Source organism: Opisthorchis viverrini (genome assembly GCF_000715545.1).
Source record: "Opisthorchis viverrini unplaced genomic scaffold opera_v5_122, whole genome shotgun sequence".
Taxonomy (NCBI): Eukaryota; Metazoa; Platyhelminthes; class Trematoda; order Opisthorchiida; family Opisthorchiidae; genus Opisthorchis; species Opisthorchis viverrini.
The window spans coordinates 527,654-554,078 of NW_008751780.1; the positions used below are offsets into that span (position 1 = coordinate 527,654).

Here is a 26,425-nt window from a genome sequence, read left to right on the forward strand (position 1 = left end):
AAGTTAAAAAGGAATGGAAAGGGTGGGCATCTCTGACGGACACCACGCAATTGCAAACAAGCATTCTATAATCTACTGAATCGAACCGCCGCGGCACAGTAGTAATCCACCATAGTATTTTCGATAGTTAGTGGGAGGTTTGTAGTGGACACTCACGAGATCACACGTCACAGACACCTAAATCACGTAGCGATTCCTGTCCCATTTGCAACCTTAGTCGAAAACATGTACACCACAATTTCACATCCAATTTTGTTTGCACGGCTACTACCTGCGTCACGCACCAGGCTGACGAATATCAACCACATCAGGTGAAGTTGCATTCATGTCCGTGCAATCCTCACACTGCACACAATAAACAGGCATGCAACTCGGCCCAAACACACACACACACACAGGACATAAAGCCAACCGATCTCCACAAGTCTCCACGGACAACTACGGACCACGTGTAGCAGCTGTACTGCAGAGAAGACACGTGCCTCGTGTCTGGAACTTCACTCAGGAACTCAAATGATGAGTCATTTTTGGGCTTATTCCCTTCTTGCATTCTACTTATTTTCATCAAGTGCACATAACTCTCACAATCAGCATCACTCTGGTAAAACCGACATTTGTCAGTGTTTGTCATCTTCGGATAACCAACCTAATTTTGTTGCAGCCTGGTTACTAACAGGCTATCCAGACACACCAGCAAAACTAGCAGGACCGTAGTGGAAAGAAAAAGCTGTTGGGAGCTTCTTCTTAGATCTTGTTTTGAAAGATACCTGACTGCGAAATAATGGGTTTTAAGTGCTGTGGAGCACTTCGGGGATCTGATAACACTTGTTATGGTCGTAGTACCCACCTTGTATAAAAGTGTAAAAGTATAGGTGTATAAAATAAACGAACCAGCAAACTGGAGTATTCTGCCTAAGCCTCAATAAAAGCACAGTACCAAGATACGAACCAATGCCTAGAAATAAAAGTGTATTAACATGCACTGTACTGCACACTGTAGAACTTCCAGCCATCACAAATCACTAAATGCAACCCAGCAAATATGCGAGAATCGATCCAGGATCAAGAAACTTAGACAAGTTGTCGACCAGTAATGCAAGGTAATGTGATAGTCTAACGCGTGGGGGCTTCTTGTGGCGCTCGGAGATTAGAGGAAGAATGGTCGTAAAGATTTGGAAAAACTTTCGCAGATAAAGTATATCTACTCAAATCCAAATTAGGAAGCACGGGTATCGCCGCTTCATTATCCCCAAGAAACATCAAAACATATCTGGAAATTGCGATCTGTGACAGCCTTGTGCACCCCACCTTGCAACAGTATCAACTACAACAAATATGTCCAGGTTTCACGCGTCCTTGTAGGGAATCGCCTGGGATGTTTCGATCGACACCTCAAACCGAAAGCTGCCATTTTTATTTGGTGGTTGGGTTTGAGAGCTGCAACGGCCGTGTGGGTTGCATTAGTTAGAGCTTCGTTACAAGCGATGTAGCCGTGCAAGGGAGGTCAAAGGTGAGCATCGAACCCGCGCACCACGATGAATAGTTATGAGGCAGTCTGGAGACCAGACTGTCCACATTTATGGGAGGACGTTAGAAAAAGTCGACCCTAAAAACCGCAAACTACGATCGCCCAAGGCCAACCATGGCCGCCGGCGGACCATGCAATAGGGTCGAAACGAATCTAAAGCCAACCAATTGCTGGATGAGGTTCCAAACGCATCTGCTTTGCGCGATAGGATCAGGATGTATATAACTGTACCTTGCACCCTCGGGATAGGTCGGTTCTCCGTAGTCAACCAGGTCAGACTACCAAGTCATTGGTCCTGGAAAAGGACCCCAAGAAAACCCTACTACCCACTGTCTTGTTGGTCGGACTTTCGAGCCAGAAGTGACAGTAGGAGTACCTTAACAAATCCCTACACCCCATCACTGCCTTGTGGAGGGTACTTTAAACAAAAAACCCTCCTCAAGCAGCGCACCTCTGAGGTAACAATCCCTCTAGCATTTTGTCCACCGGTTCTCACCCACATTCCCTCACATCACATGATCCAATACGGTTAGTCCTACTGCCAATTGCTCCGTGTCTAAAATATCGCCCAGTGATTCAAACCAAAACAACCCCTTACTAAGCTTATAAGATCTGACACACATTGCAGACTTCATTGTCTGCGCTTTCTGTCGAATTGAGTGACGGGCATCTCTTCCGGAAAATTTGATTCCCCTTTCTGCGACACATGTCGTGTCGTCGAGCGCAAGAACTCACCCCAGCAACAAGCAGTCCTCTGCGCCCAGCACGTCCAGAGTCACCATTCCTCTACAACTATTAGTCACATGTCGCTTGAACTTTCTCGACGGGCAATAAAACCCCCACGGAACGAAATGCTAAGGCTCACAGATATTGGATACGCAGATATTTTTCTCCTTGGGTCAGATCCTTCAAAGATGCAATTGACTGCATAAATTGCGTCTATAGTTTTGCCGCTAAAAATAGTAAGTTCGAACCCAAGTATCACGCAGGCAGACCAGCCTGTCCACGTAGTAGACAAATCTATTTACATCAGTGTCGTATAGGTTCCGGCAGGCTGAATGGAGACGTGATCACTTCACGATTGGGGAATGTCAGGACAGGCTTTGCCGACAACTGCACCACTAGTTTGACTCACAAGGACAGAGTATACGTTGCGATGATGCACCCCATGCTAATTTAAAACCTAACATTTACGCGCAGAGATACGAATGCCTGCTTGACTACCGGTCTCACCAAACCATTGGTCGGGTCTGGTGGGAACATCGGATTAGGTAAGCCTGGTGGCTTTAAAAGGAACGATCCGGGATGAACCAGCTACTCACGCTGATTAAGACATGTACGTCACGTGCTAGAGGACACTCTACCTGGCACAGATGTCCTTCCTCAGCCCTGTACTGAGTGAAAACGATGAAGCGGTCGATAAACTCCTACCTGGCAATTCTTATACCGGGGTTGAAAGCTCCGCACGGCCAAGAATACACACTGAGTGGGTTTAATACGAGTGGCACTTGTGTCTGGTACTTTTCTTGATGTGAGCTAACTTCGCCGGGAGAGGGTGTGAACACCCGTAACCACCTGCGGCTAAAAAGAGCGCTGAAAGTTAGGAAACTTTCCAACTTGCTAGCCCATGCTCGACTATGTACACAAAGCATCACTTTCAATGCCGATTATTGCTGTCGGTCCTAAAACTCAACATCCTCTTTAATGAATCGCACGTACATTGCTGGACACAGTTCAATCAAAGCTATCAAATGTCAAGTGTCTGTTCAGGTATCTGGAAAAATTTCATTACACAGCGCTAGAGTCGCAAACTATTAAAAATTTTGATTTACATGATATCGGTAGCTAACCCATAAGAACTCGTAAAGTCGTTTGCTTCTACGGATTACACGAACGGGTGCAAAAGAACGCGTAGATTCAACGTTTTCTCATACCATGACTCGGCGTCACCGGCAACTTTCGAGAAAAGTACCAGAATAAAAATTCGTATCAGTGTTATAATCTCTTTAAATAATAGCAGTAATGATTATACTAGGGATGGTAACACATGTACAAGTGGTGTCCACAAAATGGGAGAGCAATAAAAAGCGAATTTGTGTACGCACAAGTTAGAAAAGAGCAGGCGTCGACTGTTCAGATGTGGGACTCCGAGGCCGCAAATTTGTCGGTTTTCATCAGCCTAGCCAAAGCGTGAATAGATTAGGGATGCACAGCTGAGAAACCGTCATTCTGTGTGGTAGTCAGAATCCACGGACAACTGCGGCGTCACATCTGCAAAAAGAGGATACATAATTAAGGGAGACATTTTGGATACGCATATAATAGAATCAATGGGTACCAAATAACTTGAACGTCGTTCACGATGAGAAGGCTAAAGATTTACTACCGAACCCAGAAGTAGCAAAAAGGTTCACCCCATACACCAAACAGGGATGAGTCATGCGTGCGGGAAAATCCAACCGACTGAAAGGACACTGGAACAGGAGTTACAACACACAACTAGAAAGTGTGCGTGAGTTGGTTCATCGGGAGACCTACATGCCCTGTTCAAGGGGCGGTGTTCGCAAAATCACTTTAGGTAATGATCATTACTGAAGGATCAAATGGGTGCAGTCACCAGCACAAACTTTACAACCACAGGGTAAACTTACCTTCTACCCTGACAGTGAGGAAAGGTCGGAATAAAGGACAGTTGACAAGTTCGGCCGCCGTGGGTCGATCTTGTGCCAAAGGACGTAAAAGGCCCTGCGGAGGAGAAAAAAACAAGGGTTTGGTCACCTATGTTCGGTTTGATTGAACAAATGCGAACGATGAGTAGACGGAATATGGAGCGGTGTGCATAACACCAAATACATATGGGATAAAAATACACATGCAACATAGCGGGTTGTCGAGTGTTTCTCTAATTTTCTCTCGTGGTATCGCCTTTTTCACAGACCCAAGACTTGCAGGTCAAAAGAGTCTAGAGTTATCACAGCAGCATCACTGCTAATTAGCTGTTACAATCATAGTTGGATTTTTATGGAAAACCAGTCTGACTGATTCCTTATATTTGAATCGGTCAAAAGAATTATACGAATTTTGGCAGATGTTGATCCAGTTGACAAACCGTCAGCGGTACGCCTATACTCGCTAATCATTCGGGCATAAAACAGAACTAATAAATGCACTGAGAAGTGGTGATTGTACGACACGAACGCATGTACACTGTCATTGTGTCAAGGTTCCAAAGGATCACCAAATAAATCAATACACTTTTACAGTTATTCATAAAACGAAGTTAACCGCAGAGTTGACAGGATGACTCACTTTAACGACAGACATTAAGGAATTGGGGAGGACGGATAGGTCTGGGAGGCAGTCTGTTTCTCGAAGCCGTTCCCATACTGAAGGCGACATTGGCCCACCAGCCTATTAATAGAAGTAGGAAATAAGTCATGAATACTACAAGAAAATATCCTGACCCATCGAAGGGTCTCCATATTGCCAGTGCTGGTGCGACCAAATGCGAACAGAGCTACCAAACGTTTTGAAGGACGAAGAACCAGGGTATCCGAATTCACACATGATTTTCGCAATTCATAGTAGGGCTCTCGGTTACTCACCAATCCCACTATCATTTTGCCCCTCCAGAGTGCTATTGTTTCCCATAGCCGAAAAGCGCAGATGAAATATCAATAGGTAAATTTGTTCTCATGGGTTGTAGTCCTGACAAAACAATCTATCAGTACTGGGAGTCAATAAATAGCTGAAGCAGCCTGAGGATCGAAATGTCGGTATCCGAAAACTTGGATGTGACGAGGGTAAGCATAATGCTTGTGCCAACGGTAGACTCCCACAGAACAGATAACTGATGCATTCTTCATTATGTTGTCTTTCCTACGACGATTGAATTCTCTCGTGTAAATCAGGTATACCTTGTCGTGCTTCATGTGTCCTGTCATCCATCTAAGTAAATTGAAGCAACAAGACACCATTTATCCGTAAATTTAGGGCACTTTTCTTGTACCCACACCCGATCATCCACGCTGTGATTTCGACCACATGCGTGGAAATTGCGAATCACTGAGTGCACAAATGCATCGGCCGGGGGTCTCACAATTCCGAATCACAAGCTTATGGACATTTCGATGAACTGTTTGGGATCCGAAAAAACGGAAACCCATCTAAAAATTCATCAAGTCAGGCCTATTGAGACACTTCAAATGAAATGCCCGCTACCTTCATTGCGAAACGTCCACACGGCGACCAGGCTTCAAACACACGAAAGCCGTAGAAATAAGCTTCTACGTGTTTTTCATCAAGGCGCTGTACTAGATAATAAACTGACAATCCCGGTACCGAAAAACGTTCAAGGTTACATGAAAAACTGAAGATTCTTAAACTCTTCACTCTTATTAGATGCTGTATCGATACATTCGGTTCCCAGTTTGGCTACACTCACATTAAAGGCATCTAATGGTTCAGTAAAGTTTTGTCAAACCTCCAGTTCACTACAAAGCCACCCCTTTAGGAGCAGGTGTCACCATAATGATGCACTGAAGCAACAGTACTTTACGTTATCACTGCCAATGGGGATGTGGCTGAAATACAAAGTGTCGTGGAGATTTCTCGAAAGGCATAACCTGCGAAATCCGGCCTGAAAAGCAGCGCGATGATTAGCCTAGCTGGAAAAATCCCGAGTGACTTGAAATGCAGGGGTGAATGATATTACATGGCACATAATACACGTCTGAGAGATGTACACGAAAGCACAAAAATTAGGATGAAGTTTCGACAAATCCACTTATTTGCAAGTCAATTCGGTTTTCACGAGAGACTCGACTGAATGTCTCATTTATGATGTTCTCAATCGAATATGCTGCACACAGGACGCCTCATATTTCAGTTGGTACGATATTCGAGATATCGCAGTATATTTTCATAAACGATGAAGCTTGTTCGTGTGTGCAGATAACTAGCTGTTCCGAATAACCAACAAGGTGGACCCACTACGAAATGAATCAGACTATTGTTGTCAGTGAATCGGAGGATACTTATGGTAGGGGTGACTACAAGGGTGAAATAGTTGCGGAAAAATCAGGGATGAGTGAAGGACAGTTGCAGTGCTACCATTCAGTAGTCCGAAACCGATTGATTTACTTCTAGGAATTAGTTCAGCTCGGAGAGCGGAATGTACAACGGTTCACTTTGTGCAATACTCACCGCGTCATATAACGTGATTCCCAGGGCGTACATATCACGACCAGTGGCAGCTCTGGCTGGGGGGCTTGGATCATTCAGTCGGGGCAAGTAACGGCCATCACCTAGATCCTCCCCGTCCCTGTCTTCGCCAGCTCTGGATGCGCGGCCGAAATCTCCTAGCTTGAACAGGATTCCCGTAGTTTCACCTGCGTGTAACAACTGCGGGACAATGAAGATGGGGTGGTTATCATTATCAACTTTAAAGCAGTTAAATGTGACGAAAAAATAGGTGACGGCAACGTCAAATACTTGAATTAACGGCAAGCAGCTTTGGACGCAGAAAGACGCTGAACAGGTAAGACACGCGTGTCAACGATTTGGAACAACGAGCTTATACGTACGGTTGTCTGCTCACGTGCGAAGAGCGAACACCTTCAGCCTAAATAAGTACGTCATCCTCAACGAAACGACACCTTTTCTTAGACCAATGCTCAACATGAAGCTACAGCAGATAACGCTCTCAATGAAATAGGAATCTTCACAAGCCAGGTTCGCTTAGAGCCCAGAGACTGATTTTACCCGGTGACATGTGAGATACATCGTTGCAGGGAAAACACCATCACTCACAAAGTGACGGGCCCCGTTGTTAGTGTGTTGGAGTTTGTGTTGTTAGTCACTTTTTTACTAGAAGACTGACAACAGTGCGGTGTTTCGTTTTACTTCGTAAGTTAAGAGACAAACAACAAAGTCCCTTTGACAAACGAGCGACAGATTGTAGACACTACGTCACTGACCTAGCTACCTTAGTGAACGGCAACGCAGTGGACAAACGAAGAACAAAAAATGCCCTTGGGTGGATTCGAACATGTGACTTCCGGCTTATTGGACCAGTGCTGACGGCAGAGCCACGACGCACACATGCAGCGGAATTCCGTCACGATTCGTCACACCGTCTAGTGGGCTTACAACTGACGTGACTCGATAGTGCCTAAAGGAACAACTCTTACGGCGACACGAATCAGCACCCTTTGGGTACTTGAAGGCTGTTACTGGCAAACCTGTTGTGGGATTTACATGAGGGGAGCCCACTGAAAAAAGCGTTCAGCTGTAGCATCCTTCCGGTGCCTAGCTGCAATGCCACCCGAAGGAAGCACGAGGGCTGGGATACTACCAGGTTGCCCAAGCCTAGACAGGGGAAGTCGAGTGGCGGAGGTCGGATTCGAATCACAGACCTTCCGGTCAGTAAATTCGCGCTCTAACCACTTGGGCCATCTCGCCCCGGTGTAGCGGAGCCCACTGAGAGCGCTGCTAATCCAAAAAGTAGTGTGGCAAATCAATCTGGGGTCGAAGTGCACTTGCGCGAAATAAGCCAATGTCCGAGGTGGCACAGAGAGTAGATCACTCACTCACGTTCGAGTCGTGTTCAAAGGCACATGTCTCTTCATCCGAATATTCTACGCTCTGTTATCATTACAGTAATGCACTATTTGCAAGCTCACGATGTTTTTATGTCCAAACCAGTCAACATGGATGTTGGTGTACCAGTGACTGATTTCCGATACTGAAACGCACTAAAAGCTTGGGTATAGTTCAGTCCAATCAAACGGAATTAGTACCGGGGTGTCCGCGTCAAATGACAGTACTGTGATTCGCCGCCAAGATTCCATTGATTATCACTCCAACTTAGGGAATTTTTCTTGCTTTGCTCCAAGGACACAACTTGTATAACAGTTACCACAGCTGAGCTCAACAACACACATATGTCAATCAAGGAGTTCAGACGTGAGGTTACTCATAAAAGCGAATCGTCCACGACACAATCATCTTACTACATACTTCGATGCAGGTTATTGAATCTGGTCATGCACGAAAAGTTAATATCAGTTGAACGCCAAGCCAACTAGGTATTTGTAACACGCTCGCCTCAAACGCCGGAAATGAAACCCTAACATGGCCAAGGATGATGAGCAAAACTCGAGTCAGTGGTTCCCTGCCCTTGATGTGCTTACTGGAAAACTGCATCAGGACAGGAGCGGGGGTAATGTGAATCTCACAACCACCCAAAAGTAGGTTATAGGACGCGGTTGTTCAGCTTCATTTAGCTCTACAGCAAGAGTATAAAATTGCGGCTTAACAATCGTTACTTTCACGGAAGACGTGTATAGTTTGGGGTCACTTAGGAAAAAATCATTAGCCTGACTCCCAGAGAAGATGACGAAGACACTATCCAAGGGTTTGCCACCACCGCCTCAGCGATAACACAAACGTTTGGGACGGACATGGTCTTGGTCGAGTGAGCACAAAATTATCAAAGATAAACTGACTTCCGGCGTCACGAGTAAATCAAGAAGCTCGTCGACGAGTTAAAGTAGGAAGGAGAGCAAAAGAGTAGGAAGTATCCATTACACCCAACTGGAGAACCAAAGCAAATGAAACGTGGGGGGAAATCGCTGACCTTGTGACAATGGTGTTTGGCTTCCAACTCAATGAACTCTTTCGTCGAGGCCAGATAAGCCTCGGGTCGAGCCAGTTGGATGAGAATGTTGCTGGGTTTCACGTCCCCATGTACCATAGACCAATTGGTATGCATATAGTACAGCGCACCGAGCATGTGTGCTGCCAAAACAAGTAGGGCCTTTTCGGTCAACCCTGTCCTCCTTGCAGCGTCTGTGGACGAAGGAGAAGTGCTACAATCGTCTGGTTGCTGGTGCTGTTCACTAGCAGCATCCTTCGATGTCGCGTTTCCGTTTACTAACTCCATAGGGGAGAATGTCCGAGGGATAGCTTCGGATGTATCCAGCTGGCGGTCCGGATGAAGAAAGTGAAACAGACTTCCACCCAAACAAAATTCGAGCTGAGTGTAGATCGAGTCGGCTTCATGCCACGAACCATAGAAGCGGATAATATTCGGGTGTTGGAGAAGGGCCAGTGCTTGAACTTCATTGAGCATCTCACCAGATGAGCTGTGGACAAATCAGAATAGATCTATGGCTTGAGAACGATGAGCATGCTCAAAATATCTAGCTCTTGAAGTAACCAAGGTGTAGGTGAACACAGGAGTGGCATTAAAATGTGTAGAAAAAGCAGACATTCACCAGGATGGTTGTTCGACGGTTGGTATAAAATTATTCGGGTAGGAGCTTTGAGTTCAGGAAATGATCCGCAGCCTAGCGATGTGAAAATTGTTCAAAAAATTGAATTCCTAACGAAACTCTGGACAAGGCTTTTGGTGTGCTTTGGTGATTTAACAGTGGGAGACGCGATTTTTCCGAAGGAAGCGACTCGTCAATGAGAGTTGGACAGTCTGCCCAGGAAAATTGTGAGGCAAATCTTAGTCTACAGCACTTTTGTCTCTACAAGAGATTGTCACCGTCGAAATGCTCTTTGTAATTGGTCTCGATTTCTCTGTAAAACAGCTGACCTAAATACCACTGACGTTACATGTCCAGTAGGTTCTCGTCGATCCGACCAGATGGTTCGCATGGTGTATTCACAAGTACTGAAGACACTGAGCCGGGGGTGTGACAGCGCACTATACATCAAGTACACTCGCTTTTGGCCATGTACAGGCAGCCTCCTAAAAGTCCGGTTGTCTGCATTCAAGTGATTCCAAAGCACTGGAAACTCCCTGGGACACTTTTGTTTATCTATTAGACTCTTCAATTAGATTGGATTTACGGTCAATGACGATACCAAAGTCTCTTCCGAGTACCTCAAGTCAGTAGATTGAAAGGCCAGCACAAGTTGTGTGTGGAACGATGGTGATATTGAGATAGAGGAACGAAATACACCTCCAATTTCCGCTATTGTTTAATATTTTCATGGTTTGATCAGGAACACAGTGACGAAGATTAATGTTTTCGGTATTTCGTCATCAACTCAGTACACATCTAATGGTTTAAATTGGAGTGAAAAATGAAATCAAAAATATGGAGCCACGATCGATTAGTTGCCTGCGTCACCACGTCGCATCTGATTGGATGATGTGAGTCTAGAGGGCCGTTGAATAACTTGGTAGGTTGATTTGTGTCATATGACCAAGGCAGACTCAGCGTTTTTGACAGCGCATTAAAAGGCTTCGCAGACGTATGAAGATTGCCTCGGCTGTAGTCAAGCACCGCCATTAGATTAACACTGACGGTCCATTGGGTACACGGTAAGCGACATGGAACGACTCATTCGGGTTGACTACGTGCCCGGTATCAATAAGGTGGGACGCTACTGAGCTTTGGGCTGAACTGTTGAGTATGTTTTTCTGGAAAGAGATATGCTTCATCATCGACAGCATGACATCAGTGTTCAACACCGATGCTTCACTGCCGTACAACCATGACTTATTTGAAAGCCTTATTGTAAAGAAAAGAATAAAGGTGGATGGGGGAGGGACTTAGTGCTAGCTTAACACAATCATTCCGAGGTGCCTACACCTCCAGACATTCACTCAGGCAATCTGGACAGAAACTGACAACAAGAACGCCACTGACATCGGTTGGCAGCCATATCTTGTAGTGTCTCCAACCAGGCACAGTGAGGATCACGCGGTCCCCATCCTGGAAGGCGAGTAGCACCGACAGCACCCAAGCGTTTCGTGATCTCCTTCATACTCCTCTGCCAAGTCAAGGGTTGGCCACCTCTCTGTTTACGCCACTCTGAATTGGGCATGGAAAACAGCACTCTCTTCGGCAAACGATGGTTCGGCATACGTAACACATGTCCCAACCAACGCAGCTTCTGGTGCTGGACACATTATTCTATGGAAGTACCCGTTACACAACCGAAAACGTGCTTTCTAACTGCCTCATTACGGATTCGCCGACACCAACCCACACGAGGTATGGTTCTGAGACAACGAGTGTCGAACACCTGAAAACGTCTCAGTTCCGCTGCTCGAATAGGCCAAGTCTCACAGCAATACAACAAGACAGCCCGTACTGTAGCTTGATACACACGTCCCTTCAGATTCAGGGATAAACCATTCTGACGCCATAAATGTCTCAAGTTAGCAAACGCCCCCGAGCCTTGCAGATATGCTTACGTATTATTTTAGAAGGTTGCTATGTCGTGCGCTGAACAACAGGAGAAAGAATACACAACCGTAATATGAGTGAGGACTGGCGTCTTGACTCTAAGATTTAAGTTGAGCAAGGGGTTGAATATAGACTCAGACCAGAGTTCCAGCCGGAAGCGTGCGTTGTGGGGATTGAAACAGGCGGCAGTTGACTATGTTCGCCAACAGATCGCCTTTATACGGTAAACTCGAGTATACTGGCTTCCTTCCAACGGTCGTAATAGGTGGTTGGATAGGAGGATCAGTTATATCCTTGGTTATAAATCTTTCTGGGTAATCATTGACTCGGAGTGTGTTAGCAATGTGCTGCAGTTCAGAGTTCATTGTATCAGCACAGCAAATACGCCTAGGTCGATTCGTCAGTGTGAATCAGGGTTCGTTCCCGCTTTAGTGTTACGAAGCTAAGGAAGTTCGTGTACTATATCGTCCAATTGGGCCTTCTGTAAACAGACCTCTGAACTAAATCCGTGGAAAGTCCAACTTAACGTCCAAGGAGTGGAAAGCGCTGTCACTATCAGTTTCATAAGTGAACTGAATAGAGGGAAGTACTCGGTTGAAGCTGGTCAGGAGGGCATCCATTTCGGAACCGTTTGAAACTGGCATAATATCATCTACGTATCTTCGATAAAAGTACGTACTCAATCGACCGACTAGGTGTACCTGTTGTGATAGAATGGTGTTGAGGCAAAAACTGGAAACAGCTGGCCCGTGGTTTGAGTTCGGCCGTGACACCTGGATGACTTGCCACTGTTTCAAACATCATACTTCTCCGGTCTGAAATGACGTCACAACTGTATCAGTGACTGACCTGACCGCAACCCATGTATTGGTTGTGTAACTGAAACCATTGCTCACTGAGGCGAAATCGATATGGAGCAACTTGGTCACTAAGCGGTTCAGGGAAGCTGTAACTGATTGCGATTATTGCATGCCCAGCGGCGGACTGTCACAATCGGAAACATGGTTGAAGCTTACCCAACTTAATTCAAGAAGTAGTTTCTTAGATGTAAAACGAAACTTTCCTTTCATTTAACGTGGTAGCAGGATGAGTTGTCAACGTCAGTAGAAATTAAAACTAGTCAACTAAACTACTCGTCAAAAATCCATATGCCGCGATCAATAAGGTGTATCCACACTTGAACCGATACCTGACAAAACTCTCTTGATGACTGAAGTGACACTTAACACAATGATATGGAAATGTTACGTCTTCCAATATCATATTAGAAGACGCACCTCCGAGATGCAAAATTAAAAAACAATGGTTCCACAGTTCCACCTTATAAGCTCTACAAAATATGATTTCATGAAAACACTGATTGTCAGGATTGTGCCCGAAGGCGATAAGTTAATAATCTGCCCCCAGACTGTCCCAAAATTACCAGCACCAAGTGGCATCGGAAAGTGAAAGCAAGTATAAATCAGATTCAGAAAACATAAACAAGTCTTCACTCACCCACCGAATGGTCTTTCAACTTCGAATTCACAACGGGATCGCTTTAAACAGTACAAGACTCCACTGAGACGATGCCTTGCTTTGTATAATACAGCCAAACGCGTACGGGAAATATCACTGATGTTGGAAAATGAACCTGCAAGACTGAACAAATCACAGGTCATCCTAGCCTGAAGGGAACTCACTTGTTACAGTTGAACACAGGATCGATAGTAATTGGGCGTTCTTCACCAGAAACCTCTCCAGGGACAAAAGGAGTCATGAAGCGGTTCATGGTCGGTCGATTCAGCAGATCAGGACAAACATCTGCTAGTTTGGCATAACGTTCCACTGTTGATGCAGTCTGTTGACTGATGCTGAGATAGGAATGCATGTGAAAATCGTCCACAAGGGACAATCTTCGACGTTGGTCTGAGACAGAATCGGTCACATTATTTGTATCAGGTGAGAACAACAAGCGGGGACTCATGGATAGGTTGGCTGACTGGCTTAGTCTGGTAGAGAGATGCAGAGCTCGTTGTTCCATTCGGCGAGCATAAGACAAGCTATGTTGCAGATGATCACTCAGGTAGCCCCGCCCAATGGATCGGTCGGATAAATCTACTCCAAACGTATGACCATCTGGAGATGGAGTCCCGTGACTCCCGTTCGTATGCAGACTGTCTTGAAAACCACTGCCCCTACTGGGGTGATTTGTATCCACCTCGAGTGCGGAAAATGGTGCAGAGAACAGCTTCTGTTTGGATAATAAAGGGGAAATTTGGAAGCCTGAGTGGTCCGTGTCCGTGTCTGAGTCCTGGAAGGGGGAGAGTTCAACCCCGTGACGAGCATAGGCTGGTGTGGATGACGAAGGAGATTGCGCAGACAGAGAGCGTTTGCTTCTTTTCATATCTGATAAGCTGGAACGCAGGCAATGAAGATGTTGATAAAATGCTTAAGAGAGTGTCAGGCGTGTGGAGTCGCTTGCCGCTCCCATTTAGTTGAACAAAGTGACTTGACGACGATTGAGTCAAGGATAAGAAAATAAAAAGGTAGCATGAAAATGGTTTAACGAAAAACAAGGCATCATCAAAACCGCTGATACGAAGTCACCATAACGATGCTTTCCTACTCATCGCTTCGGTGAGATCTGAGGCAGCATCACGCTTCAAAATGGACAGAGTAAAAACAGACCTTTGAGGTACAGCTTGTCAGGTATACTAAGATCGTTGACAGCGCGTTTGTGCACAAATGTGCCCTGGGCGAACCACGGACTTCTGTGGGCGAATCGGAGGAGTGGATCAACACCACAAACAAACAAGAGGGACTCGAACCAATGCACACCTGCTCCCGAGACCCAGTATTATTACCATCGCGAGTAGAAGCCCGATTCACTACTCAGTAGTGGAGTACTCACACTCCGAAATCGGATGATACTGAGCTGCGTTTTCTGGAAAATCGTTCAGCTGTAGAATCCCTCCGGTGCCTAACTGCCAGGCCACCCGAAGGTTGCACGAGGGCTGGGATACTGTCAGGCTTCCCAAGCATAGACAGAGGAAGTCGAGAGGCAGGGATCAGGTTCGAAACACGAACCTACCGGTCGGTAAATTCTCGCTCTAACCATTTGGGCCATCTCGCCGTTTGCCTTTCTAAGAACCGAAGGGCCACATTAGGAGACTCCCGGGACATCAGCATCAGTATTAACACGATTACCACAAGAAAGCCAAGTCTTGCAGTGGTACCGGACTCCAATCATAAGAGAGAGGTTTACGTACGCTACCCAAAAAACTGGACCGATGAACGTAAGACAAGATAAATGGTGGTTGCACCAAAGTGGCCACCCTGAGAAGTCTTCTATCTGGTCGCGCTCCAACCACTGACCCATCTCGCGCGGTATAAGGCGAGATGGGGAAAGTACATCTGGTTCGTAGTATATGGTACTCTGCTCATCCAGTCAAAACCACCCGGACCCGGAGAGTGGCTTACAGATAGACCACCAGTGTCAACAGTTTCGTGGCTAACCAGTTCAAATTCATTGATGACCTACTAGTCAGACACCAAAACAATGGTATGAGCTGAGTTCCGTTTTTCAACAAGGAAAGGTATGGTTGGGTTCGAGTTGTAAGTATTAGAGTGATAATAATTTAAGAGTAGGGGGTGAATAATACTCCACAAAGTAGATAAGTGTTGGGTAGATGAGGATTGAGTGCTGAGGGTCAGTGGGAGGATGCAACGGCACCGAGAGTCGGCCTTGCAATGTCAACGAGAATGTTAGTAATCTTTAAAGACAGCAAGGGACAACATGACTAAACTAAGATTTTCGTGAGTTGCTGTCCCCGTGGAATAAGTCCCACCTGAGTGAGATGCGGCAATCCATTTCAACATGAAGCACATGACCGAGCAAAAATACCTGGTTCAACTACGTTCGTTCAGCAACTGAACAATCGCTTGATCAATGCGGACACCTACGGCCAAAAGTAATCGATCACCCCTTCGACACCCACTAAACCCTGCTTGACGACTCGTTGTGTTGCGGAACTAGACCCTACACGACGTTAATGTAACATCGCTGTCAGAGGTATNGTTAATGTAAATCCCCGGCAAAAGTATCTTAATGGCATTCAGTGTGCGATCCACTTAGTCATGGGAACCGAAACAGGCAGAATCTTCAGCTGAGGCTTAAAACAATACCCGCACTTTTGGTATCGTGAGATCATAATTACAAAGAAGTGCTTTTCTCCCACCTTCCTTTCAGGAACACTCCGTCCTTGGAACTCTGCCACTATGCCTTTTCTAACTCATAACCAACTATTCAAATATTGGACAACATCCACCTCTACCTCGAGGCTTGTATTGCAGGAGCACTCCAGTAAAGGGTGTCCCCTAGCCCTGTAACCCATGCAAAAACCGAAGTCCATTAGGTTGGGACGATTGTGAAATATACCATTAATTCCTAATATTAATCTGTCATAGCAAGCACCTTTATCCCGAAAACTTTCTGGCGAAAGGCCAATGAGGAACGGAGCACTCAGAAATACCAAACGAAGGCTTTTAGTCCAGAACTGAGTGTTGAGAAGTCCTCCGTTTGTAGCTGTAGTTATAGGACTCTACAGGGTCGTTACGTTTCTTAATCGAGCTATCCATCTCAAACTTTGCTGTCGTTGTATGTTGAGCTTAAGTAGCGTGAAGCCCTCAAAGGACGATGGGCGGTCTCGGTGACCGCACCTTACATCAAGATGATGTTCATATCCCGAAGTGACCTTCGTGGTGGTGCAAGAGTAAGTGCCGCCAACACTCGCCGAGGCAGAAAATGGGAACGTCGTTGAGGTATCCGATGTCGTGGTGAAACCACAAGAAACCATTTCCCAACTGTACCTTGTTATTCGAAAGTGGTGGGTTAGGATACTCAGCAATCGGCCATCAGTGTGCCAAACCTGGACGCGAAGGCTTCAAGTTTTATACACGAAAATGAAGCAATCCCAATTTTTGGAATCAGCTATGTTAAGACCCAAAGCACGCAGAAAACTAATTGAGTTTCGGTTCAACACTGAACAATGCAGAAGCGAGCAACAAAACCGCGCGCTCAATAGCATTTGAAGGATAGGAGGGAAAGAAATAATTGACCCCGGAAAGAACAACCCTCAAAATAACCCATTAGCAGGATTCGCATTGCAACCTGAGAATAAGCTTCACAGCTCAACGGTGTGTAGGGTAGTACAAGCACTGGCACACAGCCTTTCTCACTGGGCTACGGGTTCTGTCTTCTATTCAACTAGATTTCTACGAAACCCTAACTTCGGAGAACGGTTGTAGACTTGCGCTTCCGTGTCGTGCATAACACGTCGTGGGACTTTTATTCATTCCAAAAAATAAACCCCATTCGGTTACAGAATCCGATGCACGTAATTGGTTCACTCACTTCTGCTGTCCTCACTTATGGAAGCTTCAAAAGTATACTGACCCAGGTACGCCCATATGCCAAACCGGCCGCCGAAATTCAAACCGCGATATATCCAAATGTCGCGCCACGAACGGTTTAATTGATCCAGGAATATATTTAAAGCACCTTGTCTACCAAGATGTTGGGTAAGTGCACAATAAGGGTCGAAGGATGAATAACTGTACAAAGTGTCACTGTAGTCGTTGCAAAGCAGAGTTCGGAGGTTTTCTGCCTTGGTGAAGAAGGAAAGTTATCAAAGTTTCACGGATTCACGCATTCATGGACTGATACACAGGATCGAACACTGTCTACCGAGACGAGTATTATTATTATTGGCGCAAACCGCAACGTGCACAGCACATGACATGGCACAAAAGCGTCAAAGAGATCACGAAGAGTTTGGGTGTTGTTGGTGTTGTGCGACTTCCAGGATGGGGTCCGGGTGACGCTGTCTGTGCTTGGCTGGAGATTCACGGATTCACGGATTGATACACAGGATCGAGGCTTTTAGCCAAGTTTCCCTGGTCGGTTTTGTTCTTGTCGGTAAGTGGCTGTCGATCACCGAAGGGCACAAGTGAAAAAAGGGTGTAGCACTGCTGTTTATGTTCTCAGTGGGGGGTTCGCATAAATAAATGTCTTGTTGGGCTTTGAACTGGGTTCTAGATGGAGCATGGACAACCGTCGGAGGAAGGTCCTTCCACGCAGCGCCCGAAATGGGGAAAAATTTTGTCTCATGAATTTGTGCGTCCTGAGCTTGGAAAACTTCTTACTATATCCCCGCCGTGTGTTACCTGGGTCAACGTTGAAAACCCTGTTTACCACGCTTTGTTTAAACAGGGTGAGAATTGTCTCCTCGGAGGCGACGGTACGCTAGATCAAGCGTCACGAGACGCTTTTCGTAGTCCAAGGATTTGAGACCGGCAGCCATTCTCGTAGCGGCTCGCTGGACACGCTCATTGAGGGTGGCGTCTTTCATGCGTTCTGAGTAGACAACTTGGTTGGGGTACTCCAAGAACGGTCTGACGTAAGCCCCATAGAGTATTTGGAAGTCCATCCGAGTGGTACGGGAGAAGGTTCGTCGGATCATCCGTAAAATGGCGGATGCTTTTTGGGCCGATTTCTCATGGTGCAGTGAGAAGGACAATTTTGAGTGGAGACCCAGATGCTCAAACCCTTTTAGGCATCTATCCTCATGATGTTTTCTGGTCCTTTCTCACCACGCATAACAAAGGCATTCGCTGAGTCTTCTCCAAATGATGTATGGACGCACTTTTCGTCATTTGGGGAAGAGGCCAGTCCAACGACCTCGGCTTTGCAGCGTCTACATCCATTTGGATGGCACTGCCATTTGAATTCCAGGATTTCAAGTCGTCCGCAAAAAGTATGCATGGGCATGCAAAAAGATCTGGAAGGTCGTTGCCGTAGACAAAAAATCAGCAATTGTCCCAGGACGGGGTCTTGCGGAACTCCAATAGAGACCGGCGTGAAGCGGAGTCGGTCGAGTCCACTTTCACTGGGAATGTTCTGTATGATAGGAGCGCCTTAAGCCAGGGTAATAGTTCTCTTGTAATCCCGTAAGACTCGAGTTTGTAGAGCAGCGGGACATGTGGGACCCTGTAAAATGCCTTTGAGTTTCATAATGCTTTTATCTGCTGAACCTCTGTTTTACGGCAAAATGTTGCGTTTCGTTGCATGTGTGCCTAAACTAAAAATCATTCAAATCAAAAGCTATTTTGCAGTTTGCTTTAATTATTCTCCCNTGCTGAACCTCTGTGGTTGGCATAAAACGTTTTACGGCAAAATGTTGCGTTTCGTTGCATGTGTGCCTAAACTAAAAATCATTCAAATCAAAAGCTATTTTGCAGTTTGCTTTAATTATTCTCCCCCTTTAAACATGCTGTGCTACGGCCCATCATATCACATCCTTACTTTATCCCCTTTTGTAGGCTTTCAAAATACATTTGGTGCTCACCTTTCCATTGAGGAAGCCGAGTATCTTTTCGCGCCACAGCTTACACTGGGCATTTTCTGAAATGAGCCCAAGGCACTTCCTATTTGCACTCCCAAACTAACTTTCCTAGTACTTGTTCCCGGCCCGTGCGTGCACCAGCCTAAGCTCCCCGTCGTTAATATGCAAGTGATATAACTACCCCTCCAAGTGTTCTTGTCCATAAATCACCATTTTATTGATCTCTTATGTAGACCTTCACTTCTTGCCACTGCATCTGCACCTACCCTCCAAAGCGTAGCTGTGTTGCAGTGTCTAGCACCTGTATCGTAATTGTTTCATGCCATTTTCACTGACCTCGTTATATTTACCATCTTCAGTCTTAAGCTCTCTGGCCTAGCCATCCGGGGAGGCTTGGTCTCATCCTTGAACAACTCTGTCAGCTCTGTACAGTATCTGGTGTACTTCTTTGACTAGATTCAACTAATTTTAACCAAAATGATATCTTATTTCTTCGCCGTTGAGAGCCATTCCGCATCCTCTGATCACGCGCAGTGCACGCACATGAGATATTGCGTCTGAAGGTGAGCAACTAATGAAATACTCGTTTGGTTCCATTACCCAATCATTCACACGCGCATGTGATATTGTGGGGCGCCTCTACTTGACACGCTGGTTCACCATAATGTTGTGTCGTCAGTTAGCCGCAATACGCAGTCTCTGAACATCACTCTGCTTCCGTGGCCCGAAATTTGCTGTCATTTCATGTGCCTCCGCGGCTGGCCTCTACCAGTGGCTGTTTGTTGCTTGCTTGCTCAAAATGACCGAGTTGTTTTATTAGCTTAGCCTTCCCCTCGGCCGGGTAAATTATCTGGCGGCTGGAGTTATGTGTTATTACACAGACCGCAATAGTGACCGCTTGTCACCCTGCAGACCTGGTAGCATGCACGACGGAGGAAGCCCTCATATGGCGGATGGGTACGTCCTGCAGGGAAGTTCATCCTGTTGCGTTGCACCTTGGTGGGTTCGTATACTCGCCGTTCCTCCAGTAGCATGGGTGCACCGCCCGTTGTCCGTGGCTCTGAGCGCGGCATGTAATTCAGGAAATCCATAAGAGGGTACCGTTGTTGTTTGTCTATAGCTGGCTTACACCAGTCCTGGTTATCACTTATCTGGCAACACCGAAGAATACAAGCGAATGACAACTGTACTTTCGTTTGATTTAAAAAATATGCATGGGGTAACATAGGGTGCACTCTAGTGCTCATGGATACCATAGACGGGTAAGGCGTTACCACTTTCATCTTAGATGGGTTTCACCACCCTTACTCCATTTAAATATCCAAACGTAACATGCACATTCGTCCATCTTTATTTCTGAAGCGATCACGCACGTATAAAATATAAATTCTCCTTTACTTGCATATTACCGACAGCCATACCTAGCGCTAGTTTTGCCGTGAACTATTCGTTTATCACACCTGAGCGCAATGACTCAGTGTTCCGGACCCATACAACTCCCTGTTTGTTTAATGTATCAAATTCCGGTCAAACCACTGTACTAATCCATTAACCCGGAACCGATTACCCAAACGCGTTATTTGTCTACCACCCCTGTTCGCAGTAACCCTATTTGCACAACGGAGACAACATAATTGGAGTCTTTGTCCGAGCCCAAACTACCGCCATGTAATCCCACCCTGTATGCGCCCGTTCTAACTAGTCCAACGGATGGCCTCCCTGCTCCTCACCTCGGAAATTAAGTCGTTATCATTCCAAAGCACACACACACACGCCTCGCGTCTTCTGGCCGGGTGACTCTCAGTTAATAAACGAGACCCAACTCTTACTAGCGATGATGCATCGCTATCTGGAGGTACTGTATAAATGCCGAGCAGAAGCCCACTAAGAATGATGTTTTATGTCCTCAGAATGCCTCGTCAACATCCACTAGCCCTTGGTTGCTAGGTCAGCCGAAAAACATCCACGTTTTTGTGGATTCATTCGGCTTTCTGTCATTCCCTTTTAGTATTCTATTCGAAACGGTTTCATCTCTCAGAATGGTACCGCTCTCGTTCTGTTCACTTTCCTTCCTCATTCTCCCCTTTTCTTAAGCTCCAAGCTTCGGCTATAGTTGCACCAACCACCCCGTAAAACCGACATTCATTCCATCCGGCTGGTTCCCTGTCTACACCCGCGTAGTCCTCCACCTGAATCAAAAGTACCCGTGACTGCACACTGGCGCGGTTATACCTGTGTCAATCTCCTCTTCCAATCCAGATCCAGCTGCCACAGGAATGCGTATCCCCTCTCCTATTGCGAGAACCTTGAGGACTGTTGCGCGGCTGTTCACAAACCGAGGTATGTCAGCACAACTATGGCATTGCACTACCATATCCAGTCTGATGGCACATCCGCGATTATTCTCTTCCTTCCCTCGACTGTCACCTGTCGCCCACTCGAGCTTGTATTTGCAGCTACGAACATATTTTCACCCAGCCCAAACCGCCTCTTGGACGAATTTATTCTAACCCTCTGAAAAATTCGTTCGAATTTAACCTAATTGTGTAACAAAAGATACTACTGATGCTACTCGTACCTCATGTCCAGTGTCCTCAATTATTTGGCTCCCAAAACTACGGTGACGTTTCACATAACAAGCATGCCTCGTTGATTGTACCTCCCTTCCCGTTGTGTTGTTGTCTGTTGCGTGCATGTTGTAACAATCTGATCATGCATCAGTTGGTATGCTCCCTACAAGTTAGAGACCCTCACTGAGCACGTCCAGTTGGTCACCTGGGATGTTTAACTTAAAATCCGGTAATTATGAGATGCGTCTTTGGATGCGTGGACTCCCTCGCTTCACATAGGACGTTAAACCTATGCTCCGTTTGGACAAGGTTTGGTCAACAGGCTTTGGCGGTTGACCCAACAAATACACGGCTGAGACGTGCTAAGTTATTTTTCAAGCTAAAAGCACATGCCTTTATCAGATACCAATTTTCCTCATTTCAGTTTGTTGTTGCTTGAAACAACCTTACCCTAAAGATTTTTTGCGCCTCATCTAGGGCTTGTAAAATGTTCTTTTACATCCTTTTTTATGTGAGGCCTTGCGCCCGCAAACTAACCGACCGGCGTTGAGATATTACAGAACGGCGCTGCACATTTTCCTGCTTGTCCCTCTTGGGGGAACGGAAGCCGCTGAACGACGATACCAAACCCGACCCAGGAAACAGTCGAGAGACTCGATTCTGTGCATCGATCCGTGATTCTGTTTAATGTGCGCTTGCCAGTGAACTTTCGAAGGCTTCTGAAATCACGCCGACTCCACCGGTTGCGACACCAGATTATGGCTTCTACTCAAGCACTTCAGACTCCTCTGCCACCAAAGGCAGCACTGTTCGGGAGGAGGCAAGTCTTTGCGTGGACGCAGCATCCAATGTACACGGAGCTGGCATCGTTCATTTTCTCAGGAGACGATAAAGACGCCTCACGTCGAGGTCACAACTCCTGAGCTGCATTTGTTCAGATGCGTGGAGATAAGTGGCGAGGCCTACCCAAAAATCAACCACAAGCGTTGATCTCAGTATTGGAGAATGCCGAGTGAACCCTACAGCCAATGGGAATGTGGAACTGTTAGTCTCCAGCTTATCACATCAAACATGGCCTCTACAATTGTGGACACAGCCGTCGCCAAAGACCCCGACAGCCGAATCCACGGGCACGGAAGTAGTGAACAGGAAAATCCTTCGATTGAACATTTGTTCACGCTGATCTCGGGTGACTCAGAGTCTACACAAAAACCAAAGAAAAGCGACCGCAGTCAAACCACATAAACTTAGCCTAATAGGAGAGCTGTTGGCTGACTTCAAGATGCAGTCTTCTGCGAAAGCGCGTCCCATGGGAGTGCCACCAAAAGAAATGTTTTTTGTGCGGCTACCCAGTGCACAGGACCCTACAGAGACACCTTGTCGATCAAACTGCACCAAAATGCCTCGGAAACCGGACAGACGAATATTTCCTCTAAATTCTTGAACAACAGCAAATCTAGTGATTTAAAAGTTGACACTGAACGGATAGAGGCAGCGATGTCGAAATTTTCGCTCATTACGGATAGAATGGCCCCGAAAGTAAAAGGCCCGTGCAAACCGGACTCTCACGGGGCGAATATATCTGCAAATGAAAAACAGCCCTCGAAACTGCCGGGTCAGGAAGCAGAAAATTATGCCACAGAGGGCCTATTCTGTGCCCTGGACGCACGGCTATTAGATCTGCTAGGATCTCTGGCAACAGACCCCTCAGCGTCCTACCTTCGGAGGCAGCGGAATCAGTGTTGAAATGCTTGTCCACGAACTGTCTTAGTCTTTTCATCAAACTTCGTGCTATTTAACACACGGTTTGCCTAGAACAGTCGCCTATGATCGCCCCCACAGACACCCGGTTCACACCAGATGTCTCTGAAGTGGAAACCTCGATGGATAGGCATTCTGTTTTTCTAGCTGATTCAAACCGCGGGAGGGAGAGCGGGGTCGATTTATGTTTAAATGCGACCCTGCACATGCTGGTCGTCTTCAATCAATTGGAAAAAAGTCAGGAAGAGTAGCCATCACTTGGATTCCACTTGACCTCAACCCCCCTCAAACTAAATTGTCGGAACACTCACAACCCCACAAAGACTAAGGAAAATCTAACAGCGGCACCCGAGGCGAATCATCAGGTGAAGCATTATGAAGTGGAAGATTAAGCAACGGAAAGCGATCGGAACACAGGAGGGACGGGCACGAGATAACGATATGGGTCGTGAACGTCGTCTATGCCTATTGATCTCTAACCGTTGCAGGCGATCGGTCAGAGCATCAAACTTGGCTTGTAGGTGCGATGTTCCTTTCCAAGAACACTCCTGCGACTGTTTGAGATGCACTGTGAGTCCAAATCCCGCTGCTTGGGAGTGATTCTCTTCTTCTCGGCGTGGTCTACCATCGCCCCTCAATTCTCATTGAAGTCGGGCAATTCTTGATAAAAACCTCGAGCAACCCTCTTCCAGGTACCACTTCACTCATACCTTGCTGTTAGGTGTTTTTACGCTCCCAAGGCTTCCTGGATGGAGCTTCAGTGGCTCGGATATAGCAGATATCTTGGAGCGACGCTGACCAACTTCGTCAAACAGAGCATATGAACTCAAAATACCGTAGCAACCACCAGACACAACGAAGGTCAACCACCAGCCCTCCTGGGTTCGGTCGCCACCGAATCGATCAGGTGTTTATTGACGACACACCAGGACATAGTGACCACTGTGGGCTGATCGTTGATTTCATCTGCTACTGGACCAGAAATCCCGAACTGAAAACATGCACTCGCAACTTTTGCTGTGCAGACTTCTTAGTAGCGCACATCCTCCTTGATCAATCGTAACTTCAGCGGAATAGATATACAAGACCATTTTCCAAATAGTTCATGAGGCTGGCACGATGTTCACCCAAAATAGCACTCAATCGGACTGACCGCAAGTTACCTTGAAGTAACAGGCGTTTTGTTATTCGGGAGGTTGACAAAACGGAGACAGAAGATGAATGATATTTAGTAAAACGCAGAACAGCTGCAAATCGAAAAACGCCAATCGAACATACAAAAACAAGCCACTATACTAGATTCCGCCCGAAAAATACAGGAATGTGATTTTAGGTACATGGGGCATCGCCGCATGAATAAGCCAAACGTGCTCTCCTTGAGGGACAGGAACAAGGAACCCACGAGTGAGCCAACCGTATTACCAGAATTCTACAGAGAGAATTTTGCAGGCCTGTATTCTATCTTAGAGACCTTGTCATATCTAATCTTGTCAGGGCGTAACTACGAACGGCTTCTAAACAACTTGGTCTTCACAGAGAGGGAGATTCGTAAACTCCTGTACAAAACAAACCACAAAACAAACCACCGCGTTGAGGTCACGCGAAGTCCATTCAGGTTTCCTGAAGGAAATGTCGTTTACACTGGCAAACCCCACAGGCCTTAAGTTTTTTCACCGTTGGCCTAGCTACCACACGGCGGGGTCATTTTAAGTGGATTTTCAAGCTCAAAGCAAACACTTTCGTTGCGTGAAACTTTTGATCATTTTGGGCAGTTGCTGCACCATTTCCACCTGGTATTTCGTTAGTCAATCCACGCAGGCCACCTTCAATCTTGCTTTGAGAGAAGCGATTGTTACACTAATCTACGAAACTGGTTACCTCCCATTGTCCGGGAGCTACAGGCCCAGTAGCCTCACTGGTGTACCGTGCAAGGTGATGTAACGTAATCTGAGTCGGGCCATCTTGGATCACCTTACCACCAACAGGTTGAAATCTGCAGTTCAACGGGGATCGCCCCCAAACCGTTCTTGCTTGACGAACATACTTGTATTCATGGACGGCCTAAACCAAGTCAAGGATGGAGGATTCGTATCGGATGCTCTCTTGAAACATGCACCTCTCACTGCACCGTGAGAAATCTGCCCGAAGGGTATTCACCGTTCCACGGATGATCGGCGCACCTTCTATAGTAGTAATCGGATGGACATCCAAATACTCAATGAGACAAACGCCAGACCGCTTCTTGAATGGTCCGGGAACCACGAAGGACGTGACCCCCATTGAGCGTGTCCGGCGAGCTGCTAAGAAAATGGTTGCTGGCCTCAAATCCTGGGACCATGGAGCGCACCTCGTGGTGCTTAACATCTTCCAATTGAAATATCTTCGCCTCCAAGAAGAACTAATTCTTGGTTATATCCTGTTTGAACAAGGTTTGGCTTGTAGCGGTCTGGCTACCCAATAAGTTAACATCTTCCAAATATCTTCGCCTCCAAGAAGAACTAATTCTTGGTTATATCCTGTTTGAACAAGGTTTGGCTTGTAGCGGTCTGGCTACCCTACCCAATAGTTTACCAGGAGTGTGTGGCAAAGAAATGAAAATGATGACGCTAGGTTGGGCATACAAAAATAAGGAGATCAGTTGGAGCAGACTTACTAACAATTGTTCTCTTTAAAATAGTTCGTCGTTAGCCCAGGTCGGCGAATAAACAATAATCCAGTCATGTTGGTCCAGAGGTCTTCTTCTGAACAGTTACCACATATAATAGATTCCGAAGATGTCTGAAATGTTTTGGTATCAGAGTTAGTACATGAGACTCGCGAGTGACCGCTGCAAGTGCGAGCGAAATCAGGAGAGAGTCGAAGCACGTGACCACGCTTGTATTATATGAAATTGTACAAGTGCGCGTTTTTGTAGTTTTTCGTATTTAAACAAAAAACGATTATGTAATTGATGAAATACGTAGTGTTATA

The 26,425-nt window shown here is 46.2% G+C and overlaps 3 protein-coding genes across 3 annotated transcripts in view; 1 reads left to right on the forward strand and 2 right to left on the reverse strand.

The window, feature by feature from the left end:
- T265_06142 (hypothetical protein) overlaps positions 1 to 714 on the forward strand; it is a gene marked incomplete at both ends in the record, with an annotated part of 21,418 nt that extends 20,704 nt beyond the window's left edge. Inside the window, one exon of the mRNA XM_009171335.1 lies at positions 570 to 714. Within this exon, the coding sequence (XP_009169599.1) occupies positions 570 to 714 (145 nt within the window). The remainder of the gene's footprint in view (positions 1 to 569) is intronic.
- A 2,797-nt stretch (positions 715 to 3,511) lies between these two features.
- T265_13958 (hypothetical protein) lies at positions 3,512 to 18,550 on the reverse strand (the record flags this gene model as incomplete). The annotated part of the gene is given in 11 exon segments (XM_009171359.1): positions 3,512 to 3,799; positions 4,180 to 4,273; positions 4,838 to 4,939; positions 6,734 to 6,931; positions 9,168 to 9,675; positions 13,237 to 13,380; positions 13,422 to 14,127; positions 17,499 to 17,617; positions 17,638 to 17,903; positions 17,991 to 18,367; positions 18,373 to 18,550. Coding segments are annotated over 11 exon segments (2,739 nt in total).
- A 7,120-nt stretch (positions 18,551 to 25,670) lies between these two features.
- The window catches only part of T265_06144 (hypothetical protein), a gene marked incomplete at both ends in the record, with an annotated part of 13,499 nt that continues 12,744 nt past the window's right edge, over positions 25,671 to 26,425 (reverse strand). The window contains one exon of the mRNA XM_009171337.1: positions 25,671 to 25,853. Within this exon, the coding sequence (XP_009169601.1) occupies positions 25,671 to 25,853 (183 nt within the window). The remainder of the gene's footprint in view (positions 25,854 to 26,425) is intronic.